We start from the raw sequence: 22688 nt of genomic DNA on the forward strand, positions 1-22688 counted from the left end.
TTTGATTATTTTATTAAAACCATTAACAAAATTTTAAGAGCTGCATGAGAAAAAAGAAAGTTAATTAAAATGCATACAGTGATTTATTAAAAAAATAATCCTTTCAATGACTGACATCACTAAACATTTTACATAAACCTTTTTCATCAATCAGTACCTGACCTCACTATTGTATTTGTGGCCGAATACAGTCAAATTTCCTCACAGCAATTTTTCAATATCTAGTGTTAATGTTTCTAGGGGGAGCTGGTGTCTGTCTTTGATTCAGTGTGTATAAAGTTATTACTCAGAATAGTCAATCCAGTCATTCTGAAAGACACTGGATTATCATAAGCCACTCGTCTGTCAGTTAAAGGCAAGTGGTTTATTGGCATAAGTGGTAAATAGTCTCTGAAAATTGTTCTGACCTACTGTACACAAAGAGTCGTATGATAGGCCTTTGACCAGCAAACAGCTTTTATAAAACACCACTTTCAAGAAAATGGAAACCTGCTATAGCTGTTATGCTACGGCTGTTCCATTCTAAAAATAAAGTCTGCAGTCATTTCAATACCAAATATAGGTTTCCAATTCAGCGTAAGCCTCCAAGGATCAAAGACGGGGTCAGCTTGCCGACTTCTAAATGCAGACTTTTCACCTTTAAAGAAAGCTTTCTCCAGGAGAAACGTCTGAAGTCCTTCCAGAACAGTTTTTGGAAAGCAATCTAGGAAAAAGTCTGATGTTGAATGGATTTCATCCATCATCACTAACCTCCTCTTCAGCCATATGGTCAATAGCTGCATGTGTATTCCAAATAATTCTAATATTCAATGTCCATAAGATTTGACACAAATGTTTGTAATCAGGAGGCCTTGTTTGTGCAGCTAAATTAGAGCGTATACTAGAGGTATTACTAAATAATAGGGTATAAAAAATATAAACGTATGTTTAAATGTGATCCAAAAACAAAGGTTATTATGGGATGTCCTAATTCTTTCACATGATCGTGCGTGTGTGTATAATATATAACATTATAGCATTCTGTTCATTTCTGACAATAATCAGAAACTACCAAACATAGTAAACAGATGGGGCTAAATGTGATTGGTTAACACACATTGGGTGGAGCTTATCAAATACAGTGCCATAAACCTGTAAAGCTCCACCCAGACGGTCACGTGAGTCTGCCCCGACTGTCAGAAATGACCCTGAGAGAAATAACCATGAGATATCATTTTCTTTTTTTGTTACTGCACACTTTGTTCTGTTTTATAGTTTGTTGGAAGTGCTGCATTTGTATTTTTTGCCTCTGGTATCACATTCATCCAAGCCTGTGGGCTGGTAACCATGTAAATCAAGGCTACTTTGCCCCCTCTTTGCTACAGTAACAACTTTATACTCTGCTGAACATGTTTGCATTGGGCATGATGACCTCATTCATTTTTCTATGCTTTCTGTGAAGAATATATAAGCTGTGTTTGAACCTGTGTCAGCAATGGATGACTTGCTTATTAGAAGTAGTATCTGGATAGTTGCAAAAATAAAAATCATCATTTTCATGAGCTTGCATCAAAACAGACAGACAGTGTTAGAACTGTTACACCAAACAGTTTTAATAACACTAATCTTATAATAAATCATGTGAAATTTGTAATTTGAATAGTACCCCTTAAAGGCGTAGTTCACGATTGTAATCAAAAAACACTTTTTATAAAATTCGCCATTTACTAGCTCTCCTTTCTGTTTTCGTGTTTACAAAGCCCCAGTGACTGTAAATAAGTAGAAACTGGCTCGGTTTGGTATGCAATCTCTCTTTCTCTCTACTCATGTCAGAGGCATCTGGAGTATTATTAGATAACAGAGAAAGCTACAAACGTTGAAAAACGACTGAGATGAGGATATTGCTCATGACTGCTCCATAGGTCGGTAATATAGACTTAATTTTGCTGTTTCAGATCACTTAAGGTGGAAATGTTTCCAAATTCGGGAGACGGATAACTATGTTACTGAAAGTACTACAAAACTACACAACTTGAGTTACAAGTGAGTTTCCATGGTAATTCAAGCATTGAATGAAAACTTACAGACAAATTAAAATTCATCAAGGTACAAATAACTGTCGGTTTTCCCCCTTAAACATACCATTCCACCTTAAAAAATTCTTAGCTTTGGAATGTAAAACAACCAGAGAGAACTGTGATTGCCCACAATTGTAGACGTTCCATTTAAGTACCTCTAGCCTTACAGATAAATAAAGTCTAGGGTTAAATTATATTACACGATATCCTAATCCACACAAACACAACATGCCAAGATTATGGTATGAACATTTTGCTGCCTAAGGAAACTTGCTTTCACCACCACTGCTTGGCCCTCGTTTCCATTCAACTGCCAATACTTATTGTTGCTAACTGTTGTGTGTGTCAACTATTGGCCTGTGATTTCAGAACTGCGGATCAACCCTGCTCACTGGCTGGCTTCTTGCTCTCTCAGCTGCTGTCTGCATTGCATACTGACTCAGCGAGCCTACTCCAGCTGCAGGCCCTGTGCCCTGTCTGCTACATTTGATGTCGCGCTGCTACTTAGCCCTGTATACCAACAGAGACAGCCCACTTTCACTGATGCTACAAACAAAGCTACATAAGCACTGCGCCCGCTGTACTACTGTGCTTCCTTGTTTGTCTTTTGATATTCTGTGGTCTGTCTATTAATCACTGAAAGACTCCTTGTTGTTACAACTTCAGTTACAAGTACTGGGATCTTTTATAACAGTGAATGATTAAACTGAAAAATTTAATTTCTATATACTGCACTTATTTGAAACCAATTTTTGCCTCATTAAAACACTACTGATTTGAGACACTATGGTTTAAACTGAATTATGAACAGTGTGACTCAGTACATACCCTATTTACACTCAACAAACTGCAACATCCAGCCAGAATAATACAAGACTGTGAACACAGTGATAATATTTCATCATATTAATCAGTCATTCAAATATCTCATCTTCAGCTTCCAAACACAAATAATACACTGAGATTAGAATACACACTTTCCACTGAATTTCACAGCTTCATTCAAAGGGTTACATGTGAAAACTAGTGAATGTTTGTTTGTACACCATGCTTTAATTATCGCTGGAGACTTAAGTGTGAAAGTAATAGTAATTAAGCAGTGGTTAACCAAAGCACAGAATCTGTGAGACTACTCTCAAAATTCACACAACACGTTTACCATCATATGTCTGAAATGTCTTGAGAGGCTATCAGTAAAACAAACAGACTTAAGTTTCCTGACAGATTCATGTTGTTTGTTAACCATAGATTTAATGGGTATAGTTGCAGTAATCTCTCTCTCTCTCTCTCTCTCTCTCTCTCTCTCTCTCTCTCTCTCTCTCTCTCTCTCTCTCTCTCCTGTACCTCGGTCACCTCCTTCCTCATGTTGACGATCCGGAGCCAGTGTGTGAGGCGAGGAAATCTGTCCAGCTCCACATTCCGCTCCTGTAAGGGCACTTTATTCTTATAGGAGAGCTGCCGGCTAAAATACTTCACCAGCTTACCCTGAGAGAGAGAGAGAGAAAGAGAGAGAGAGAGAGCGAGAGAGAGAGAGAGAAGAAGAATCATTATGAGGAAAATTTCAGTGTACATTGTACATAGCTTCTGCTCCTTGCTCCTCACTGCCGGATTCTCATGCTGAACGGAGCACTCATTCTCATTTAGAGGAACACATGCTGAAACCAGATGTTCTGAACAGGCAAACAGTACTGTGGTGTTTGATCCTTGTGGTATTTAGACCAAAGCATGTCACAGACATTTCATCAAGACTACAGGACTGTTTACTTGTGTAAAAAGAGGCATATGTCATTTTTAAGGTTTCCCTTATATATCACAAAATCTTCAAGAACTGGTAATGAATACACTGCCTGAGGCCTCACACATTATTCATTCATTCATTATCTGTAACTGCTTATCCAGTTCAGAATATCCAATCCCCCTACCAACATATGGTTTTGGCTTTGTGCGAGGAAACCTTAGCACCAGGAGGAAACCCATGCAGACACAGGTAGAGCATATCAAACTCCTCACAGACATTGACCTGAGGCGGAGGCTGAACCCACAACCCCAGGACTCTAGAGAATGTGTGACAGAAGCACTGTGCCACCATCCCACCTTAAACAAATATTTTCTAATGTATTTATTACAGAGAAATTCATGCCAGACACTGTAAAGCAAAACAGACCTTACATGAAACAACTCAGAAGACACATGCATGTTCATTTTGGTCATTGTGTAAACCATCCAGCAACACAGTATACAAATGTGAGTCAGTTACTTCTTGTACTAAACCCTTTTCATATTAAAGTAGTCTGAATGACATCAAATGTCATTTGAGTAACTGAATTATGAAGTAACTTTGAAAATATGTAATGCATATACAGTTTTAAAGTTTACCAACAGAAACATATTGATAGCCATTTAAATGTGCTTATTTACAGTATTCATGCTGTACTGTAAAATTACAAGATTTTATTTGCATTACGTTGTTTAACAGGTTTTCCACCAAAATTTTCTCCATAATTGTAGTCATCAATCATTTTGAATATTCATGCAGTGTGTTACAACATTAACATACAAGAAGAAACACACCATTTCACAGTATCCAGCAAATGTGTGTATAAATCACACAATGAACTATAGGTCTGGCAATAAAAACTATAAATTCATTATAACGGAAAGCATGGAGGCGCAGCAGCTAGTGTCGCAGTCACACAGCTCCAGGGACCTGGAGGTTGTAGGTTCAAGTCCCGCTCCGGGTGACTGTCTGTGATGAGTTTGGTGTGTTCTCCCCTGGTTTCCTCCAGGCGCTCCAGCTTCCTCCCACAGTCCAGAAACACACGTTCGTAGGTGGTTTGGTGACTCAAAAGTGTGTGTCACCCTGTGCCATGCTCCCAGTGATTATGGATAGGCTCTGGACCCACCCTGAACTGGATAAGCGGTTACAGACAATGAAAGAATGAATTAATGCATTATAACATTCTGGAATCAACCACTTTACCAAAACCCAAAAATAATTGTGGTTACAATACAAAACCTGTAAAAAAAATCCAATCAAGGGATGAAGAAGGTGAGTCTGTAATTTATAAAAGATATTTACTAAATTAATAAAGCCCACGTGCAACTGCAATTTTCTTCATCTCTTTTGCAAATAACAAACTTCCAAAAGAAGCTGGAAATGCAATGAAAAAATGTGTGATTTTTCTAATTCTCTAGAACCTTAATTTAACTAATAAATATACAAAAACTGTAACTCTGTTAAGCAAGAAAAAAATCATACATCAATTCTATGCTGAACCCCTACCAAGTTCTCTGGACAACATTAACAACATGTGCTGTGGTCAGATGTTTCAGGTCCATGTTTCAGCTTGTTTTCGTGAAAAATAAATATTGTGTTTTCTGTGCCAATGACTATAGATTCCATCCACCAATAGGTGGCAAACGCAACATCTATTATGGTGTGGGGTGCACCAGTGACCAAGACATGAGTGACTTGTATATGTGAAAAGTTTCCACTGATGTGGAGGCAAACACTATGTTTTTAGAGAGACATATATTTTAGACATATTATATTTTTCCTGGAAAGTCCATGGTTATTTCAGCAAGATAATGCCAGCCATCATTCTGTATGCGTTAAAACAAAGTATCTTCATAGACACAGAACTGTACTGTAAGTCAAAATGGGCAAGAAATCCCTCTGCAAAACTAACATTTAGTATCATCAGTTCACAAACAATTAAACATTCATTCATTCATTGTCTGTAACCACTTTTCCAGTTCAGGGTCACGGTGCATCTGGAGCCTACTTGGATTGATTGGGGGTCTTTTCTCTTCACTTAGTATGTCTGCTCGTGAGCAATTGCAGGCGATTCAGAATGCAACAGTGAGATTACTTACTAAGTCAAATAGACGGCCTTCCATTAGTATCTTTACACTGGCTTCCAGCTGAGTACATTACAGGCTCCTATGTATGTGGTTGATCAACTTAACCCATACATATCAGCATGTTCTCTTAGGTCAAGAAATTAAAATGTACTGTCTGCTTCATGTTCTCGCTTGAAGACTCATGGAGATCATTGCTCCTAAGCTGTGCCCACATTGCCCCTTTTTTAACATATCGGTTGACTCTTTTAAATTGACTCTTTTAAAAAACAACTAAAGACCTACCTTTTTGAGCAGGCATTTGGATAATGGACAAGGTCATTTTTCTTGCCTTTTGTTCTTTTAGTGTATGTGTGTGTGTGTGTGTGTGTGTGTGTGTGTGTGTGTGTGTGTGTGTGTGTGTGTAAAACACTTTGTGGCTTGTGTCTGTGAAAAGTGCTGTATAAATAAATCTTTTTACTTGCTTTACTTACTTATCTAGCCTTTAAAAATGATAAGATTTTAGATTTGAGGCACTGTATAATAATTAAATTGATATTATTAGTTGGCACATGATATTTATGTTGGTATTTTAATAAATGCTATATCAAAGTAGCCTCGGTTCACTACTTTTTCTAAATAATGTCCTGTTGTTTTTCTGAGTGTTCCTATGTACTTAACTGTCCCATTGTCTTGATAAATTTTTCAGGATTCCTCTGAACTGGAGCACTGCATGTTGCACAATACATAAATATTCTAAATTGGACAAGTTTTCCCAAGCCAGTGATGTCACTGCAGTTTAGATGCAGAAAGGGATGTGCAGCTAAACAAAAGCTGGTGTACGGTTCTAATACATAAACTTGTCAAGTATAAACTTGTCAGGACATCTGGGGCTCAATTCACAAAAGTGTCCCAAGAGAGAAATGCTTCATAAATGTTTGAGTTATTTTTTAACTTCAAACTGAAGATAAACGTTTTTTCTTCAAAACATTCTTTAAAAAATTATAAGAACAATTAATAGTCTTTAAAAATATATATCCTTAACAAAGCCTCACACTTGTCTTAGAAAGGAGTATAATCCAGGTAGGTCTCTAAAATGATCAGTTTAAATAGGTGAATTACTATAGTTCTTTTTCTACATATGGAGAAAAAGGGAAAACTTAATAGTCTGTGATATTTTCTGTTGGCTATGTCTTCCACCCACCGGTCTAGTTCTTGTTTCCTTAAATTTTTTGAATGTGCAGCTTGACTCTTTTTGTCCAATTCTTTTTTAAGCATGTGTAAACTGCATTTACGAACATTCGTATGAAGTTGTTTATCTTAAGCTCCTTCATAAGAAAAGATTTTGTGAATTTGGCCCCAGGTTCCTACCACCCCCCACTGTACATGACTCATTACCAAAGCTCTGGAGCAACTGCACATGAATCTCAGGTCACTGTCTGAAAGTAGTGACAAACTCTGAACTATGGGAAAATATTAAACCCTTAGAGGCGAGAGGCCATCTTTATAACTCCAGCATTCCACCAAATCCATGTCCACTCATATAATACTAATATAATACTTTGAAAGGGAGAAGACCTATAAATTCAAAACTAAAAGCCACAGTAAAGTTTCAAATGCATATTTGCAGTCAGGGTTAAAATATAACCAAAATCACATAAAAAATTATAGTGTTTGTTTAAGAGTTACAATCTCTCCCATTTATTTTCTATCAGTGAACTGTCTCCTGTGTTTACATGTCTCAGAGTAAACAGATTTCAATGCAAATGTTCTTAACATCCAATAGTATCACAGACTGTTTGGAGAATTCACAATTACGCATCAGCACAAGTTTACAATAAAGATGGCCCTGCTTATACTAGGTTTAAGGTTATTAACATAAAGAGAACAGTTTAAAAAAGGAGAGGTGAAGATCCTGAAGTATTTCTAGCAGGGGAAGTGCACTCCCAAAACCTCAGTCCAGCGCTTTTCCACTGCATGGACTCTACTTGACTCGACTCTGCTCTTTTGCTTTTCCATTAGGCAAATTTGGTACCTAATCCCTGCAACCTGGTACTTATTTAGTCCATGTTTGCACCTGGTAGGAAGCAAGCCAAGTAGGTAATTAATGTGACATATAAACCTTACAGAGCTCTGACTGGCCAGAGAGACTTGTTTAGACAGTGAAATGATCTTCAGCACGCTTATAAAATCTCCAAGCTACAGTAGCAATCACATTTGTTTTTATCTGACTCACAACAGCAGCTCTTAAAATTATGCCGTGGAGTTTGAAGAAGTTCAAACGTTCCCAGTGACCGACATGCAACAAAGAAAACTCTGCCGATCTGTGAGAACTGGGTCACAGAGCTGTGTTCAGTCCAAAAAACACAAAAACAACATGCGAATACATGATGAGTAAACAGCTAACATTACCACCATGTTGATGTGGCTTTCACAGCACGTTATTCCCATTTTTGAGACGTCATTGGCTACATTTTGTGGGGCAGCTATACTAGTGGAAATGCAACCAGCCAAGCCATGCCAAGTCAAGAAGAGCCGAGCTGGTGCCATGCAGTGGAAAAGCACCAAAGTATCTCTGATAAAATGTCCCCAAAAATTATTTTGTTATTATTATTTTATTTTAAGTTTTAACAAACCATAAACACAGGGACTTGATGTATATTTCAATTTTTAGTTTTCTATATGTCAATATAGAATTATATTCTATATTTTTCTATATTTGGTGTATATTTCTATTAAATTTTATTTTTCTCCACCCTATAAGAGAGGTAGCCTAAAATATAGCTAACAAAGTTTTTCATTGATTTAGTGTTATTCATTAATCAGCTCTGAATTAAAATAACCAGATGGACAGCTACGTTTTTCTCTCTCCCCCTGTATTAGTTGACTGAGCAGTTGGTTAAAGAGCTAACAAGATCAGTGAAACTGTAATAGAGCAGCAATTTTATGTAGCTTGCTTTTGCTAACACAATCACAATTTACTGTGAATCACTTCCAAAAGTTTTCTCATGTTTATAAAGAAGCCATCATCGCTAACTGACACTTTCAGCTGTTTCACACCAGGGTGCCTTGCAACCACACTGCAAACCTTCAAAAACAACCCTGCCCTGTTCATCTCATGTTCTTCCGTTTTCAAAACCAGCACAAACTCCACCTTAAGTGTCCACAAATGTATGAGGCTATGCGTTTGTGATTTAAAATTTCCATTCAAATATCAACATCGTACAGCTCATGCATTAATGTAGAATAAACTGTAAATTAACATTAGATTATACTAGAACCATTTGTGGCTAACTGTGGTAGAGCTTGTTTTTGTGGGGGAAAAAATCACTAACAAACATCATGTGACTAATTGAGAATAACTGTATTGCTATAAGGAGTTTTCTAAAATCAATACAAAGTTTTATCAAAACTTTTTCCATTTTAATTTCAGGAAACTCACATTAAAATATTTGGAATAAATAAAATGAAAAAAGCATGGATAAATATTTGATGCACTTTTAAGATGCTTCATGAGAGGTTTGAAATTGCTGCCTTGTGTTTCTGGATGTATAATAATAATAATATAAGTACATTTTTTCAGTAAAGGCTGACAAAATATCTTGACTATTATAGGTGGATCTTTGGCTTTTTATAAATGGTTTTAAACTAGTGATTTTGTGGTTATGGTTCTGAGTCACTCAATGACTGCCAAACATAAAATAAAGCAAAACATCTGGACTGTTTGGTGAACAGATGGATATCCAGTAGATGAGTGAACCCTGTTAAAGAACCGTTACATAATTTATTTATTTCTCCTACAACATTTGCAATTTAATAGTTATTCCAAGCAAATAACTATTAAGGAACTTTATTTAAAAGTATGAGGTGTATTTTTAATGTATTGCTGAACCCTGCAGGTACCATGATAGCCCCAATCACTTAGTATGAAATAGTGGGAGTTTGATACTGAATAATCTTAGCTTCTTCGTTCAATTAATTGATTCAAAAAGGAAAAAGACATATGCAGGGAATTCTTGCAGGTATTTTAAGTGTGGGAAAGGAACAAATATTATAATGCTACGTAACAAAACATGGTATACATTTTTATTTCCTTCTTTATTTATTTTTTGTTTGTTTGTTTGTTTGTTTGTTTATGCCATTAACTAAAAAATAACTCTAGTGTCAAACACAATATGACTGCTCCTAAATTAGTCAAGTTCCAAGTCCCCTGAAAGCATTTTATACAAAATGTAACACACTCATAGCATGCTAGCAGCTTTATATGAATTTTTCTCTTAAGAGGAGGGCAAAAAGTCTTATTACCACAAAGAGGCCTCACAACAGGTTACTTCCATGTTTCATCAAGGCTAGGTGTTGTCTTTCTTTACTGTGTCTAATTTAGTTTGAGGTGCTAATCGTTGAAAAGCTACCTTCCTTTTGCAAGCATAAACACTGCAGAAGTCACACAGAGTGAGACTGAAGTGAAGGGTCATGCATTTGTGAGTGTGTGCAGATCTGGATCTGTGTGTATTAGTTTGAGGCCCTATGTGAGTGTGTACAGTTCTGAGGCTCTGTGTGAGCGTGTACAGTTATGAAGCTTTGTGAGTGTGTGTACAGTTCTGAGGCTCTGTGTGAGTGTATGCAGTCTGTGTGTTTGTGCATATCTAAGGCCCCGAGTTATTTTGTGCAGATATGAGGCTGTGTGTGTGGGTGTGAGTGTGTGTCTGTGTCTAAGGCCCTGTATGAGTGTGTTTAGATGTCAGGCCCTGTGTGAGTCTGCATAGGTCCAAGGCCCTGTGTGAATGTGTGTAGATTTAAGATCCTGTGTGAGTGTGGACTGATGTATGACCCTGTTTAACTGTGTGCAGCTCTAAGCCCTTGTGTGAGTATGAGAGGCTCTAAGGCCCTGTTTGACTGTGTACATGTCTAGGAGTTTTACTGTGTAATGGTTTAAAGTCCTGTGTGTGAATGTGTTCTGATTCAAGGCTGTGCATGAGTGTGTATAGGTCTAAGGGCGTGCTGATTCAAGTCCTGTGTGTGAGTGTGTATAGGTCTAAGGACAGTTTAACTGTGTTCAGGCCTTGTGTTTATGTATTGTTTAAAAGCACTGCATGGGTATAGTTCCAAAGCCTAGTGTAAATATGTGCAGATCTAAGACCATGTGTGGCTGCATAAGTCTAAGACCCTGTATGAATGTGTATAGGGGCCCTAAACCCCTGTGTGAGTGTGTATAGGTCCAAACCCCTGTGTAAGTATGTATAGGTCTAAGCCCCTATGTAAGTATGTATAGGTCTAAACCCCTGTGTGACTATGTATAGGTCTAAGCCCCTATGTAAGTATGTATAGGTCTAAACCCCTGTGTGCGTATGTATAGGTCTAAACCCCTGTGTGCGTATGTATAGGTCTAAGCCCCTGTGTGCGTATGTATAGGTCTAAACCCCTGTGTGCGTATGTATAGGTCTAAACCCCTGTGTGAGTATGTATAGGTCTAAGCCCCTGTGTGCGTATGTATAGGTCTAAGCCCCTATGTGAGTATGTATAAGTCTAAGCCCCTATGTGAGTATGTATAGGTCTAAGCCCCTGTGTGACTATGTATAGGTCTAAGCCCCTTTGTAGGTATTTATAGGTCTAAGCCCCTATGTGAGTATGTATATGTCTAAACCCCTGTGTGACTATGTACAGGTCTAAGCCCCTGTGTGACTATGTATAGGTCTAAGCCCCTATGTGAGTATGTATAGGTCTAAGCCCTATGTGAGTATGTATAGGTCTAAGCCTCTGTGTGAATATGTATAGGTCTAAGCCCCTGTGTGAATATGTATAGGTCTAAGCCCCTTTGTGAGTATGTATAGGTCCAAACCCCTGTGTGTGTATGTATAGGTCTAAGCCCCTGTGTAAGTACATATAAGTCTAAGCCCCTGTGTGAGTATGTATAGGTCTAAGCTCCAATGTGAGTATGTATAGGTCTAAGCCCCTGTGTGACTATGTATATGTCTAAGTCACTATGTGAGTATGTGTAGGTCTAAGCTCCAATGTGAGTATGTATAGGTCTAAGCCCCTGTGTGACTATGTATAGCTCTAAGCCCCTGTGTGAGTATGTATAGGTCTAAGCCCCTGTGTGAGTATGTATAGGTCTAAGCCCCTGTGTAAGTATGTATAGGTCTAAGCCCCTGTGTGAGTATGTATAGGTCTAAGCCCCTGTCTAAGTATGTATAGGTCTAAGCCCCTGTGTGACTATGTATAGGTCTAAGTCACTATGTGAGTATGTATAGGTCTAAGCCCCTGTGTAAGTATGTATAGGTCTAAGCCCCTGTGTGAGTATGTATAGGTCCAAACCCCTGTGTGTGTATGTATAGGTCTAAGGCCCTGTGTAAGTATGTATAGGTCTAAGCTCCATCGTGAGTATGTATAGGTCTAAGCCCCTGTGTGACTATGTATAGGTCTAAGCCCCTGTGTAAGTATGTATAGGTCTAAGCCCCTGTGTGAGTATGTATAGGTCTAAGCCCCTGTGTAAGTATGTATAGGTCTAAGCCCCTGTGTGAGTATGTATAGGTCTAAGCCCCTGTGTAAGTATGTATAGGTCTAAGCCTCTGTGTGAGTATGTATAGGTCTAAGCCCCTGTCTAAGTATGTATAGGTCTAAGCCCCTGTGTGACTATGTATAGGTCTAAGTCACTATGTGAGTATGTATAGGTCTAAGCCCCTGTGTAAGTATGTATAGGTCTAAGCCCCTGTGTGAGTATGTATAGGTCCAAACCCCTGTGTGTGTATGTATAGGTCTAAGGCCCTGTGTAAGTATGTATAGGTCTAAGCTCCATCGTGAGTATGTATAGGTCTAAGCCCCTGTGTGACTATGTATAGGTCTAAGCCCCTGTGTAAGTATGTATAGGTCTAAGCCCCTGTGTGACTATGTATAGGTCTAAGCCCCTGTGTGAGTATGTATAGGTCCAAACCCCTTTGTAGTTATGTATAGGTCTAAGCCCCTGTGTGAGTATGTATAGGTCTAAGCCCCTGTGTGACTATGTATAGGTCTAAGCCCCTGTGTGAGTATGTATAGGTCTAAGCCCCTATGCGAGTATGTATAGGTCTAAGCCCCTGTGTGACTATGTATAGGTCTAAGTCACTATGTGAGTATGTATATGTCTAAGCCCCTGTGTAAGTATGTATAGGTCTAAGCCCCTGTGTGAGTATGTATAGGTCTAAGCCCCAATGTGAGTATGTATAGGTCCAAACCCCTGTGTGTGTATGTATAGGTCTAAGCCCCTGTGTAAGTATGTATAGGTCTAAGCTCCATCGTGAGTATGTATAGGTCTAAGCCCCTGTGTGACTATGTATAGGTCTAAGCCCCTGTGTAAGTATGTATAGGTCTAAGCCCCTGTGTGACTATGTATAGGTCTAAGCCCCTGTGTGAGTATGTATAGGTCTAAGCCCCTGTGTGAGTATGTATAGGTCCAAACCCCTTTGTAGTTATGTATAGGTCTAAGCCCCTGTGTGAGTATGTATAGGTCTAAGCCCCTGTGTGACTATGTATAGGTCTAAGCCCCTGTGTAAGTATGTATAGGTCTAAGCCCCTATGTGACTATGTATAGGTCTAAGCCCCTGTGTGAGTATGTATAGGTCTAAGCCCCTGTGTAAGTATGTATAGGTCTAAGCCCCTGTGTGACTATGTATAGGTCTAAGCCCCTGTGTGAGTATGTATAGGTCTAAGCCCCTGTGTGAGTATGTATAGGTCTACGCCCCTGTGTGAGTATGTATAGGTCCAAACCCCTTTGTAGTTATGTATAGGTCTAAGCCCCTGTGTGAGTATGTATAGGTCTAAACCCCTATGTGAGTATGTATAGGTCCAAACCCCTGTGTGAGTGTGTATAGGTCTAAGCCCCTGTGTAAGTACATATAGGTCCAAACCCCTGTGTGAGTGTGTATAGGTCTAAGCGTGTGTGTGAGTATGTATATGTCTAAGCCCCTGTGTAAGTATGTATAGGTCTAAGCCCCAATGTAAGTATGTATAGGTCTAAGCCCCAATGTGAGTATGTATAGGTCTAAGCCCCAATGTGAGTATGTATATGTCTAAGCCCCAATGTGAGTATGTATAGGTCTAAGCCCCAATGTGAGTATGTATAGGTCCAAGCCCCTGTGTAATTATGTATATGTCTAAGCCCCTGTGTAAGTATGTATAGGTCTAAGCCCCAATGTAAGTATGTATAGGTCTAAGCCCCAATGTGAGTATGTATAGGTCTAAGCCCCAATGTGAGTATGTATAGGTCTAAGCCCCAATGTGAGTATGTATATGTCTAAGCCCCAATGTGAGTATGTATAGGTCTAAGCCCCAATGTGAGTATGTATATGTCTAAGCCCCTGTGTGAGTATGTATAGGTCTAAGCACCTGTGTGAGTATGTATAGGTCTAAGCCCCTGTGTGAGTATGTATAGGTCTAAGCCCCTGTGTGAGTATGTGCGGGCCTAGGCTCTGTATTAGTGTTTATAAATCCAAGACCCTGATTGGTAGTCCTAAGGCCCTGTGTGAGTGTGTATAGGTCTAAACACTGTGTGAGTGTGTATAAATCTAAGGCCCTGTGGCCTGTGATAACAGGCTATAAACATGATGCTTGTGCTGTGTTGATCATTGAAGAAACTGTCTTTTAGCATAGTTCTAGAAATGAGGATAAAGCAGAACAACTTCCATGCATATGGTGGAGGGGGCTACAAATAAGCTTTTAAGTTACACATAGGTATCAGGCAACTTAATATTGAATTACATAATTGAGAAACTCTCAAAAGGGCTTTGTCAGTAACTGACCCCCTCCCCCCTTTACCAACTCGCTCCCTCCACAAATACTCAACCACCACCACCACCTGCAGAATGCGCAAGCTCTCAGCCTCACTGCAGCCCCTTGCTTTTTATGAGCCTACCTCTCTGATCATGCTCCAAACAACATGATAAACACACGCACAGGAACAAGACCGTACAGAAATAAAGGTGCGCAGAAGCGGGTCTGAAGCCAGGAACCTTAACGTAATGCATTGGGAAAGGAGGGGGTGGACAGAAAAGACAAGAAGGTAACAGAAAGGCTGTACCTCCAGCGTCCGGATCTCTTTCTGAGTCAAGTCGTTGGATGTGGCACATTTGGTCCTCAAGCCCTCGAGGCTGGAGATGCTGATGTCGATCATGTTCTGCACGAGCTCGCACTGCTGCAGCGCCTTCTGCGCGCTCAGAGGATGCTGCTGCTGCTGATGCTGCTCCTCGCTCTTGGTAATCGTCTCCTCGTCCATCATTTGGCGCGCGGTGGTGGTGTTGTTTTTGTTTGTTGTTGTTGTGTTGGTGGTGGTGGTTGTTGTCAGTGATGGTGACAGTGATGGTGGTGAGGGAGATGGATGTGGTTTGACGTCTGCTGTCTCTCTCAGTCCGAGCTAGAAACATTAAAAACAGCAGGCGAAGAGGCTCAAACCGCGTCCGAGCGCCCGCTCCATTTAACAGCGCTTTCTCCGAGAGAGACTCTTCGTGCGTAAAGGCGATGGCGCTGCGTCCCGGGCGTTGCATTGCATTGCGGCGGCGCTCAGAGCATCAGGGCCGCACTCCGCCGATCACTCACACACACACACACACACACACACACACGTACACACACGCGCGCGCGCGCGCACACACACACACACACACACACACACAATCACACACACACACAACAGCAAATGAAAAGGATAAAACAAGAAAAACAGGGGAAATATCCAAACCCCATGAAATCACGGGCTCTCGGCGCGCGCGGGCGGCAGGTGCATCGCGGGTCAGAGATGGGCTTCGGCTCTAAAGCTGACGGCGGCAGGTCCCTGCTATCCCCCAATACAGCGACATGTTCATGTTGATGTTGCCCCCCCCACCAACCCCTCAGCCTCCGCCGTCACTCCTCTCACCCAGAGAGAGAGAGAGAGAGAGAGAGAGAGAGAGAGAGAACTCTCGCGAGATCAGGCTGAAACGCAACGCGAACTCAAATAATAGAGTGATTACATGAACCGATTCTTCAAAAAGGGTCCGATTCAGTGATTCATTTCAACGTAGAACTGATTCAATGGCATGTACATTTTTTTTATCTTTGGGCCTAATGTGACGATAAGGAATATATAAGGGGTTTTCAAATCATGCCAAATTGGCAGCATGTATGCCGAGGGTTTCCAAGCTCCTTAACATTATTTGAGGTTTTTATTCCTGATTATTCTTTTGGGACTTTAATTTTTTCACCACACATCAGTATGCCATAGGATTCTGGCCACATCTCCCTGTTGATCATGACCCATTTTACAGTGTAATATTTTTCTTGTATAAATTAGAAAATCAGAATATATATATATATATTTCACAAATTTATATTTATAACTGTTTACTGCAGATTGTTGTAAAAATTGAACAATCTATTGCTGGGGTACCAAGACACACAATGAATTGTAAAACTGCCTTTTACTGTAAAAACCATCTTACATAACACACACATACATATACACACATAAAAAAAAGACTGAAAAGTAATGGTTGTTCCAGATGCTTCTATTGCCTTTTCATGTGTGTTGTAATCTTCACATTGTGCTTTGATTGCAAAATCCTTTAAACACTGGAATTTCATAATTCCACACAGTCATGGAAGACAGACGGTATGCAACAGTCCAACATTTCAAATATTTTTGTGAGAATTTGATGGTGTTTAGCCATGAGAACCTTAGGCAGGTCAAGTACAGGTGTTTAATGATTACTGTGGGATCACAAAGTCACTCCTACTAAATGTGGCAGTTGAATCTTCGTCACTCCAGAGAATATGGTTTCACTGCTCTGCAGCAGTGCTGAGGGGTTTTACACTAGCCAGTATTTGGCACCAAGGACAGAGAACTGTAAGCTGATGCTAACTGTAACTTTTTCTAAAATACGTGCACTGTAAAGCAATGTAATACATTAATTTAAAAGGGTATCTACAACTGTTGTATGTATATGTATATGTAGATATTTATGTTATTATTATTTTTAATAATAATAATAATAATAATAAACAACCCTGTAAATTCATCTTAAAAACTCAACTGCATACCTGAGAATACAAGGACATATAATATACCTGTATGCATATAATATATTATGTAATACAGAATGAAGTAGGCTTGTTTATTTCCAGTATATGTGCTATGGGTTATTTTGAATAGGACTGAATACTTTATAAAAACGTGTTATTTGGTATTATGGAGAATGCAGTATGTAGAATAGAGTTAAGTATGGAGCATGCAGTGTGTAACTATAATATTAGATTTTATAAATGGGCGGAGAAACGGTGCTGAACCGCTCTGTCGTCACCAGTGAGGTCACAATCGATTCAGTTCACCAATCTGATTCAAACTGTCCACTTTAATGAACCGAATCAGAAATTCACAAGAATACATTCAAAAGATATCCTTCAGTCCACAAAGAGAAAACAGTTTTTCATGAATTACACGAATTTCTATCAAGGGGTTTCACTGATTTCACTAAAAAACACCACTGTAAAAACGGAGAATATTGTTATAAAAAGCCATTCAATGTGAACAAGCGACTCGGTTAATTTGGTGTTATTTTAAAGAACCAAGTCGAAAGAGTCGATTCGACCTAGGAGTCAAACACTAAAAGCGCGCCAAGGGAGAAGCGAGATACAACTCACGGTAAAAACACAGTAAAACATGGCTTCGACCAGCAAGACAGGCGTTCAGACGAGGAATTTACCATGGTAAGATGTTACTGCGATAAACAGAGCGCCACTTGAGCGTGAAAGCACTGAATAAATGTTAGTAGTGTCTCCTTATAAAGAGGAGAGAGTTGTACTCCGACTGCAGAGCTTTACCCGGGTAATTAATGCATTATGAAACTTCAACTTATCAGTTATTAGGCTTTAACTTTAATCTCTACACAGGACTCGAGGCTCGGGTCTGTGATGATAGATTGCATATGCACCGTAAAAACAACATGCAGAACCGTCCATCAATATAAACGTACACAAAAATATTAGGTTATTTATTGGCTTGCTTAGCCCAGAGATGTTGCATTTTTGGGGTAACAGTAACGTTGTGTATTTACTTACAGTTTGTCTACACACTAACATGTTCTAAGTTTCGGCATAGTCACTGATGTGAAATGCTAAACTCTAAATATGCTAACATACTGTTACGTTTTTTTTTAAAGCGTGTGACAGTGTCCGCATATCAACAACGCATGTGCCACATAGGCCTTCGTCAAGTTAAAAAAATAATAATAATAAAAAATGACAGCATCCCCGAGAAAAGCCAATGAGGACACTAATATTTATTTAATTAGAAGCAAGGTATAGAATCAACCAATATATTTTTATTATTTTATAATTTCATTATGGAGCTTACACACAAATGGAGTGGCTCACCTTCATAACTCCCCTTAAATATAAAAGTCCCCTTCAAGAAATACAAAACTCACAAATGCAAATAAGTTTCCTACTCAGGAGGGTGTGAAACTACCACCCTCCCCAGTGATTTCAGTACAGTGTTGTAAGTATGGACTATTTACAACTAGAGGGAGCCCAAGGAGCAAAATAACGTCTTAAATAGTGTCCCTTTAAAGGGCCAAAATCATAGAAAGCAAAGATTTCGTCCTGGTCTTGATAGATTGTTATAGACTGTTAGCTATAACCCTTAAGCATTAAGTCAAATATGGAAAAGAGTTGAGGGAGATTCCTACTGAACTCAATTCTGAGCCTAAGCTATTTGGCTAATGAAGAAATCCCGCCTTGTGGTCTGGCCTTGGAAAGGGTTGCAATATTGACCCACATTTCACACTCTGCTCTGCTATGGTTATTAATAATGGATATTATAAAATCATATAATGAGTTAATGATACAAAAATTAGGTTTTGAACTAAACATTCAAAGGTCATGGTCGAGTTAATTTTATTTCATGATGGCAATGTTTATTATACATATAAAAATGCAGTTAAATTTGTATTTATAAATTAATAAAAAAATGTTTACAACTGGATATTCTTTCTTTTTTTAAAGGGTTGAAAAGTATAGGCCACAGACACTAAATGACTTGATCTCTCATCAAGACATTCTGAGCACGAGTAAGTAATGAGTAAACACAATCAATTGAATTATTATACCCAATAACATGTTTGACTCCGTTATGAATGTCCAAGTATGAAAACACTGGCTAGGTCCTGATAGAAAACCATAGCTATTGTCTGCTCACCAGCTGTAGTATCTCTCCAGCTGCAAGAAGCATGTTTTTCACAATTATTTCTGAATCCTCCTCCTCAGTTCAGAAGTTCATCAGTGAAGACAGACTGCCTCATCTGCTGTTTTATGGGCCTCCAGGAACAGGAAAGACCTCCACCATCTTAGCCTGTGCTAAGCAACTCTACAAAGATAAAGAGTTCAACTCCATGGTTCTTGAGGTATTGCAGATAAAAATCTAGTCTTAATGCTAGGGTGTGTACATCCAGTGTGGGTTTTTTTTTTAAATCCACAATAGTCAATCATTAACCTGTCCTTAAAACCATAACACCTGGACATTGGTTCCTGGTATAGGATATTTGTTGTGATACACAGATTTTCTTTTCATTTATTAAGTTCACTGAAGCGTGTTTAAAACATGCATTTGGTATTTTATTGGTACAGGTGCAACGCAGAGATATTAAGTTGAAATGCTGGAGAATTCCTCTATTAAAAATACCCTCAGAGTTGATCTAGGACTTTATTATCCCTGTTAAAATGGATCTTTGTTAGACACTAGAATAAAATGTGTGGTAAGCCTATATAAGAGCATGCTATTTAACTTGTATTAAATATATATTCCATAGTACAAACAAAATGCTGTATGGATTAAAAAGTATTTAATTATTAAATCTATGGATTAAAATAATTTAATTATTTGGTTTGCTTTTTTATAAAGCTCAATGCTTCAGATGACCGTGGTATAGATGTGGTTCGGGGCCCAATCCTCAGTTTCGCCAGCACCAGAACCATTTTCAAGTAAGAACTTGAACATCTGTTTTTCACAGAAATTAATTTGCATCCTGTAATATTATTCGAAATTGCTTAATTGTTAAAAGTTTACCAATGACTATTTCTCATATAATTACAGTGCTGAGTAAGATTATCAGATTTGTTAATGTCATTTTGTACGTAAATGTAAAATTGCAGTGTGTGTGTGTGTGTAGGAAGGGCTTTAAATTGGTGATTCTGGATGAAGCGGATGCAATGACCCAGGATGCTCAAAATGCTTTAAGAAGAGGTAGCAAACCATCTGCCTCTCTTCCAGTTTACCTGCTGGGTTTCCAAATGGCTCTGTGGCAAAAGCAGAAGCCGTCATTTTCACTAGCCAAAAACACTCCTCTGTAAATTGCACAGATGAAATGGAGATTTTTATTTTAAATTTGACTTTAATTTTCTGATTTAAATGCAATGAATGTGTGAATGTGCTGCTGCTTCTGATTTGACCAATAACCAGAGGGGAAATATTTTTTAAAGAGATTTCTCTGTGCAATTGTTTCTTATATAATGAATTTTACATATATAATTTTATTTATTTATTTTTTTCTCAGTTATTGAGAAGTTTACAGAGAACACTCGCTTCTGTCTGATCTGTAACTACCTGTCTAAGATCATCCCAGCTCTACAGTCCCGATGCACACGTTTCCGGTTTGGCCCACTTTCTCAGAACCAGATGATCCCCAGACTAGAGCATGTTATCCAGCAGGAGAGGTAAGTGGCTCCCAAAAAGTACAGAGTATATTTTCAGAAAGATTTTATTCATAAAGAATGTTGCATTGGATTAAAGTGTAGACTGAGGCCTTCAATATTAGGAACTCATTAATGGTGGCTTTAATTAAGCATTATTTTATAAGCAGACTGAAAATAAGTGATAAAATTCACAAAGAGTTTGTGGTAACATATACCTAGATAGGCCAGTATACAGGCTCAGACAAAGAATAAGGGAAAACGCGGCCCAGTCAACACAGACTTATGAAAAATTCAGTGGACCTTTTATCTGTTCTCTGAATGTTTCTCTTAGCATTGACATCACTCAAGATGGCATGAAGGCAATTGTGACCCTGTCAACAGGAGACATGAGGCGATCATTAAACATTTTACAGGTGTGTCTAAGGGATGTCTGAAAAGCAGAAATAGTGTGATCTGCTGTAAATATTTTGATGTGCAGTATTTGATGTAAATGACAAATTTTGACTGTTTATGCAGAGTACTCATATGGCCTATGGGAAAATAACAGAGGAGACTGTTTACACATGTACAGGACACCCCTTGCGGTCAGATATTGCCAACATACTGGACTGGGCTTTGAACAAAGACTTCACAACAGCATATAACCGTATCCTTCCTGCTCTTTCACTTCTCCTTTAGTGTTTAGTTCTGTACTAAGAACAAATCCAGAAAAATATTCTTCCTTAAAGTGAGTTGAACAGAAATTCTGCAGTTGAAAACACTGAAAGGTCTAGCATTGCATGACATTTTAACAGAGGTGCACCTTCTTATACACAGAGGTAAACATCATTCAGGTTAATTCCAAATTTAAAGGCACACTTATGGGTTTTAAGGGGTTGCATTAGGATGGTGAAACCCTTTCACATTTGTCTAGTGTCTAACATCCAGTTAATGGCTTCTCTGTAAATTCAGTTCAGTCCTAGGCCATGTGCTCTCCCTTGCTCTCATCATAATCCATTCGTATAGACTCAGCAGACTGTTTTCTTGGCCTGGTTTCCCTGGAGATTCCCCTGTGGTTGCCACAGAAACAAGTTGCCAGTGGCCTAGTGTAGTGTGCTTCACTATTGCTGTGCTGAAGCTTTAAAGGGGCATGCCACCCCAAATGAAAAATGTATCCATTGCTAGACATGCTGCAGTAAATTGTAGAATATGATTTCACAACTAACTGACTCCCCCACTGAGCCAGTTCTGAAATTAACTACTCTAGGATGATGACTTTTTTTTTTTTTGGATGGTGTTTTTTGCTAATGGCATATGGCAGGCGAGATAGTGTAATAAGGGAACATTTTTGGATCATGCATACAAATGGATACAAAATCATATTGTTGCAGGTTTATGGATAAAATGCTATGCTATACAAATGATTAAACAACAATTGACAATTAAAAAACAATTAAATGCCAGTGTTAGGCCAAAACCCCTTCGAATTTTTAAAATTTTAATTATTTTATTAATCATGTATCCACCAAGCTTTTTATTTTATAATTTAAAAGTAAACAAACTTTGGGATTGTGCAGTGTTCACAACGTGAGTACCCTTGATTGCAGGCTGAAAGGTGCCTTTTTAATTTAAACACATTTCAATTTTGCTGCTTAATTTGTAAACCTTTAACAAAACCATTTTTACATTCTTATTAGTGCCATGATTAACTTCCTTCCCCTGCTCTATTCCAGTTGATTTTCCTCCATCCATTCGGATGGGCCTGCTAATCAAATTAGCAGATATCGAGTAAGTACATTTTCAGTTGCTCCATAAAGTTAAATGAGTTATGACCAAATCCAACCTCATCCTCTTTTTTAATCTTGCATTGAATAAAAGTGCAATGCATTATTGTACACTGTTTTACTCTGACAGGTACCGGCTTGCATCTGGGACCAATGAGAAGATTCAGCTGAGCTCAATGGTGGCAGCTTTTCAGGCAGTTAGAGACATAGTGGTCAGTGATGGCTAGACCAGTTTTCAGTACACACTTATTTCTGCATATTAAAACAATATTTGGCATCTTCTGTTGATTGTGGAATGGATGTTTTGGAATCCCATCTTGGTCATCATTCAGTG

The 22688-nt window shown here is 38.7% G+C and overlaps 2 protein-coding genes across 3 annotated transcripts in view; one reads left to right on the forward strand and one right to left on the reverse strand.

The window, feature by feature from the left end:
* The window catches only part of LOC136676922 (kinase suppressor of Ras 2-like), a 125442-nt gene extending 109749 nt beyond the window's left edge, over positions 1–15693 (reverse strand). For both annotated transcript variants that reach the window (XM_066654221.1, XM_066654220.1), the window contains exons 1-2: positions 14950–15693; positions 3402–3542 (exon numbers count right to left, since the gene is read on the reverse strand). In XM_066654221.1, coding sequence (XP_066510318.1) covers positions 3402–3542; positions 14950–15147 — 339 coding nt within the window. In that variant the 5' untranslated portion in view covers positions 15148–15693. The remainder of the gene's footprint in view (positions 1–3401; positions 3543–14949) is intronic.
* Positions 15694–17453: 1760 nt separating this feature from the next.
* On the forward strand, positions 17454–22624 carry LOC136676804 (replication factor C subunit 5). The gene is made up of 11 exons (XM_066654033.1): positions 17454–17609; positions 18906–18970; positions 19167–19303; positions 19801–19880; positions 20069–20142; positions 20453–20612; positions 20923–21004; positions 21108–21237; positions 21332–21409; positions 22304–22358; positions 22485–22624. The coding sequence occupies exons 1-11, from the start codon at positions 17563–17565 to the stop codon at positions 22579–22581; spliced, it is 1005 nt and encodes a 334-aa protein (XP_066510130.1). The 5' UTR covers positions 17454–17562; the 3' UTR covers positions 22582–22624.
* The last annotated feature ends 64 nt before the right edge of the window (positions 22625–22688 follow it).

Source organism: Hoplias malabaricus, chromosome X2 (assembly GCF_029633855.1).
Source record: "Hoplias malabaricus isolate fHopMal1 chromosome X2, fHopMal1.hap1, whole genome shotgun sequence".
NCBI lineage: Eukaryota > Metazoa > Chordata > Actinopteri > Characiformes > Erythrinidae > Hoplias > Hoplias malabaricus.

What these genes read in the sequence shown, in the direction of transcription:
- LOC136676804 (XM_066654033.1), top strand. Translation starts at nt 17,563, where the DNA reads ATGGCTTCGACCAGCAAGACAGGCGTTCAGACGAGGAATTTACCATG. An exon ending in CAGACGAGGAATTTACCATG is followed by an intron (nt 17,610 to 18,905) that starts GTAAGATGTTAC and finishes CTTTTTTTAAAG; the next exon opens with GGTTGAAAAGTATAGGCCAC. An exon ending in TCAAAATGCTTTAAGAAGAG is followed by an intron (nt 20,143 to 20,452) that starts GTAGCAAACCAT and finishes TTTTTTTCTCAG; the next exon opens with TTATTGAGAAGTTTACAGAG.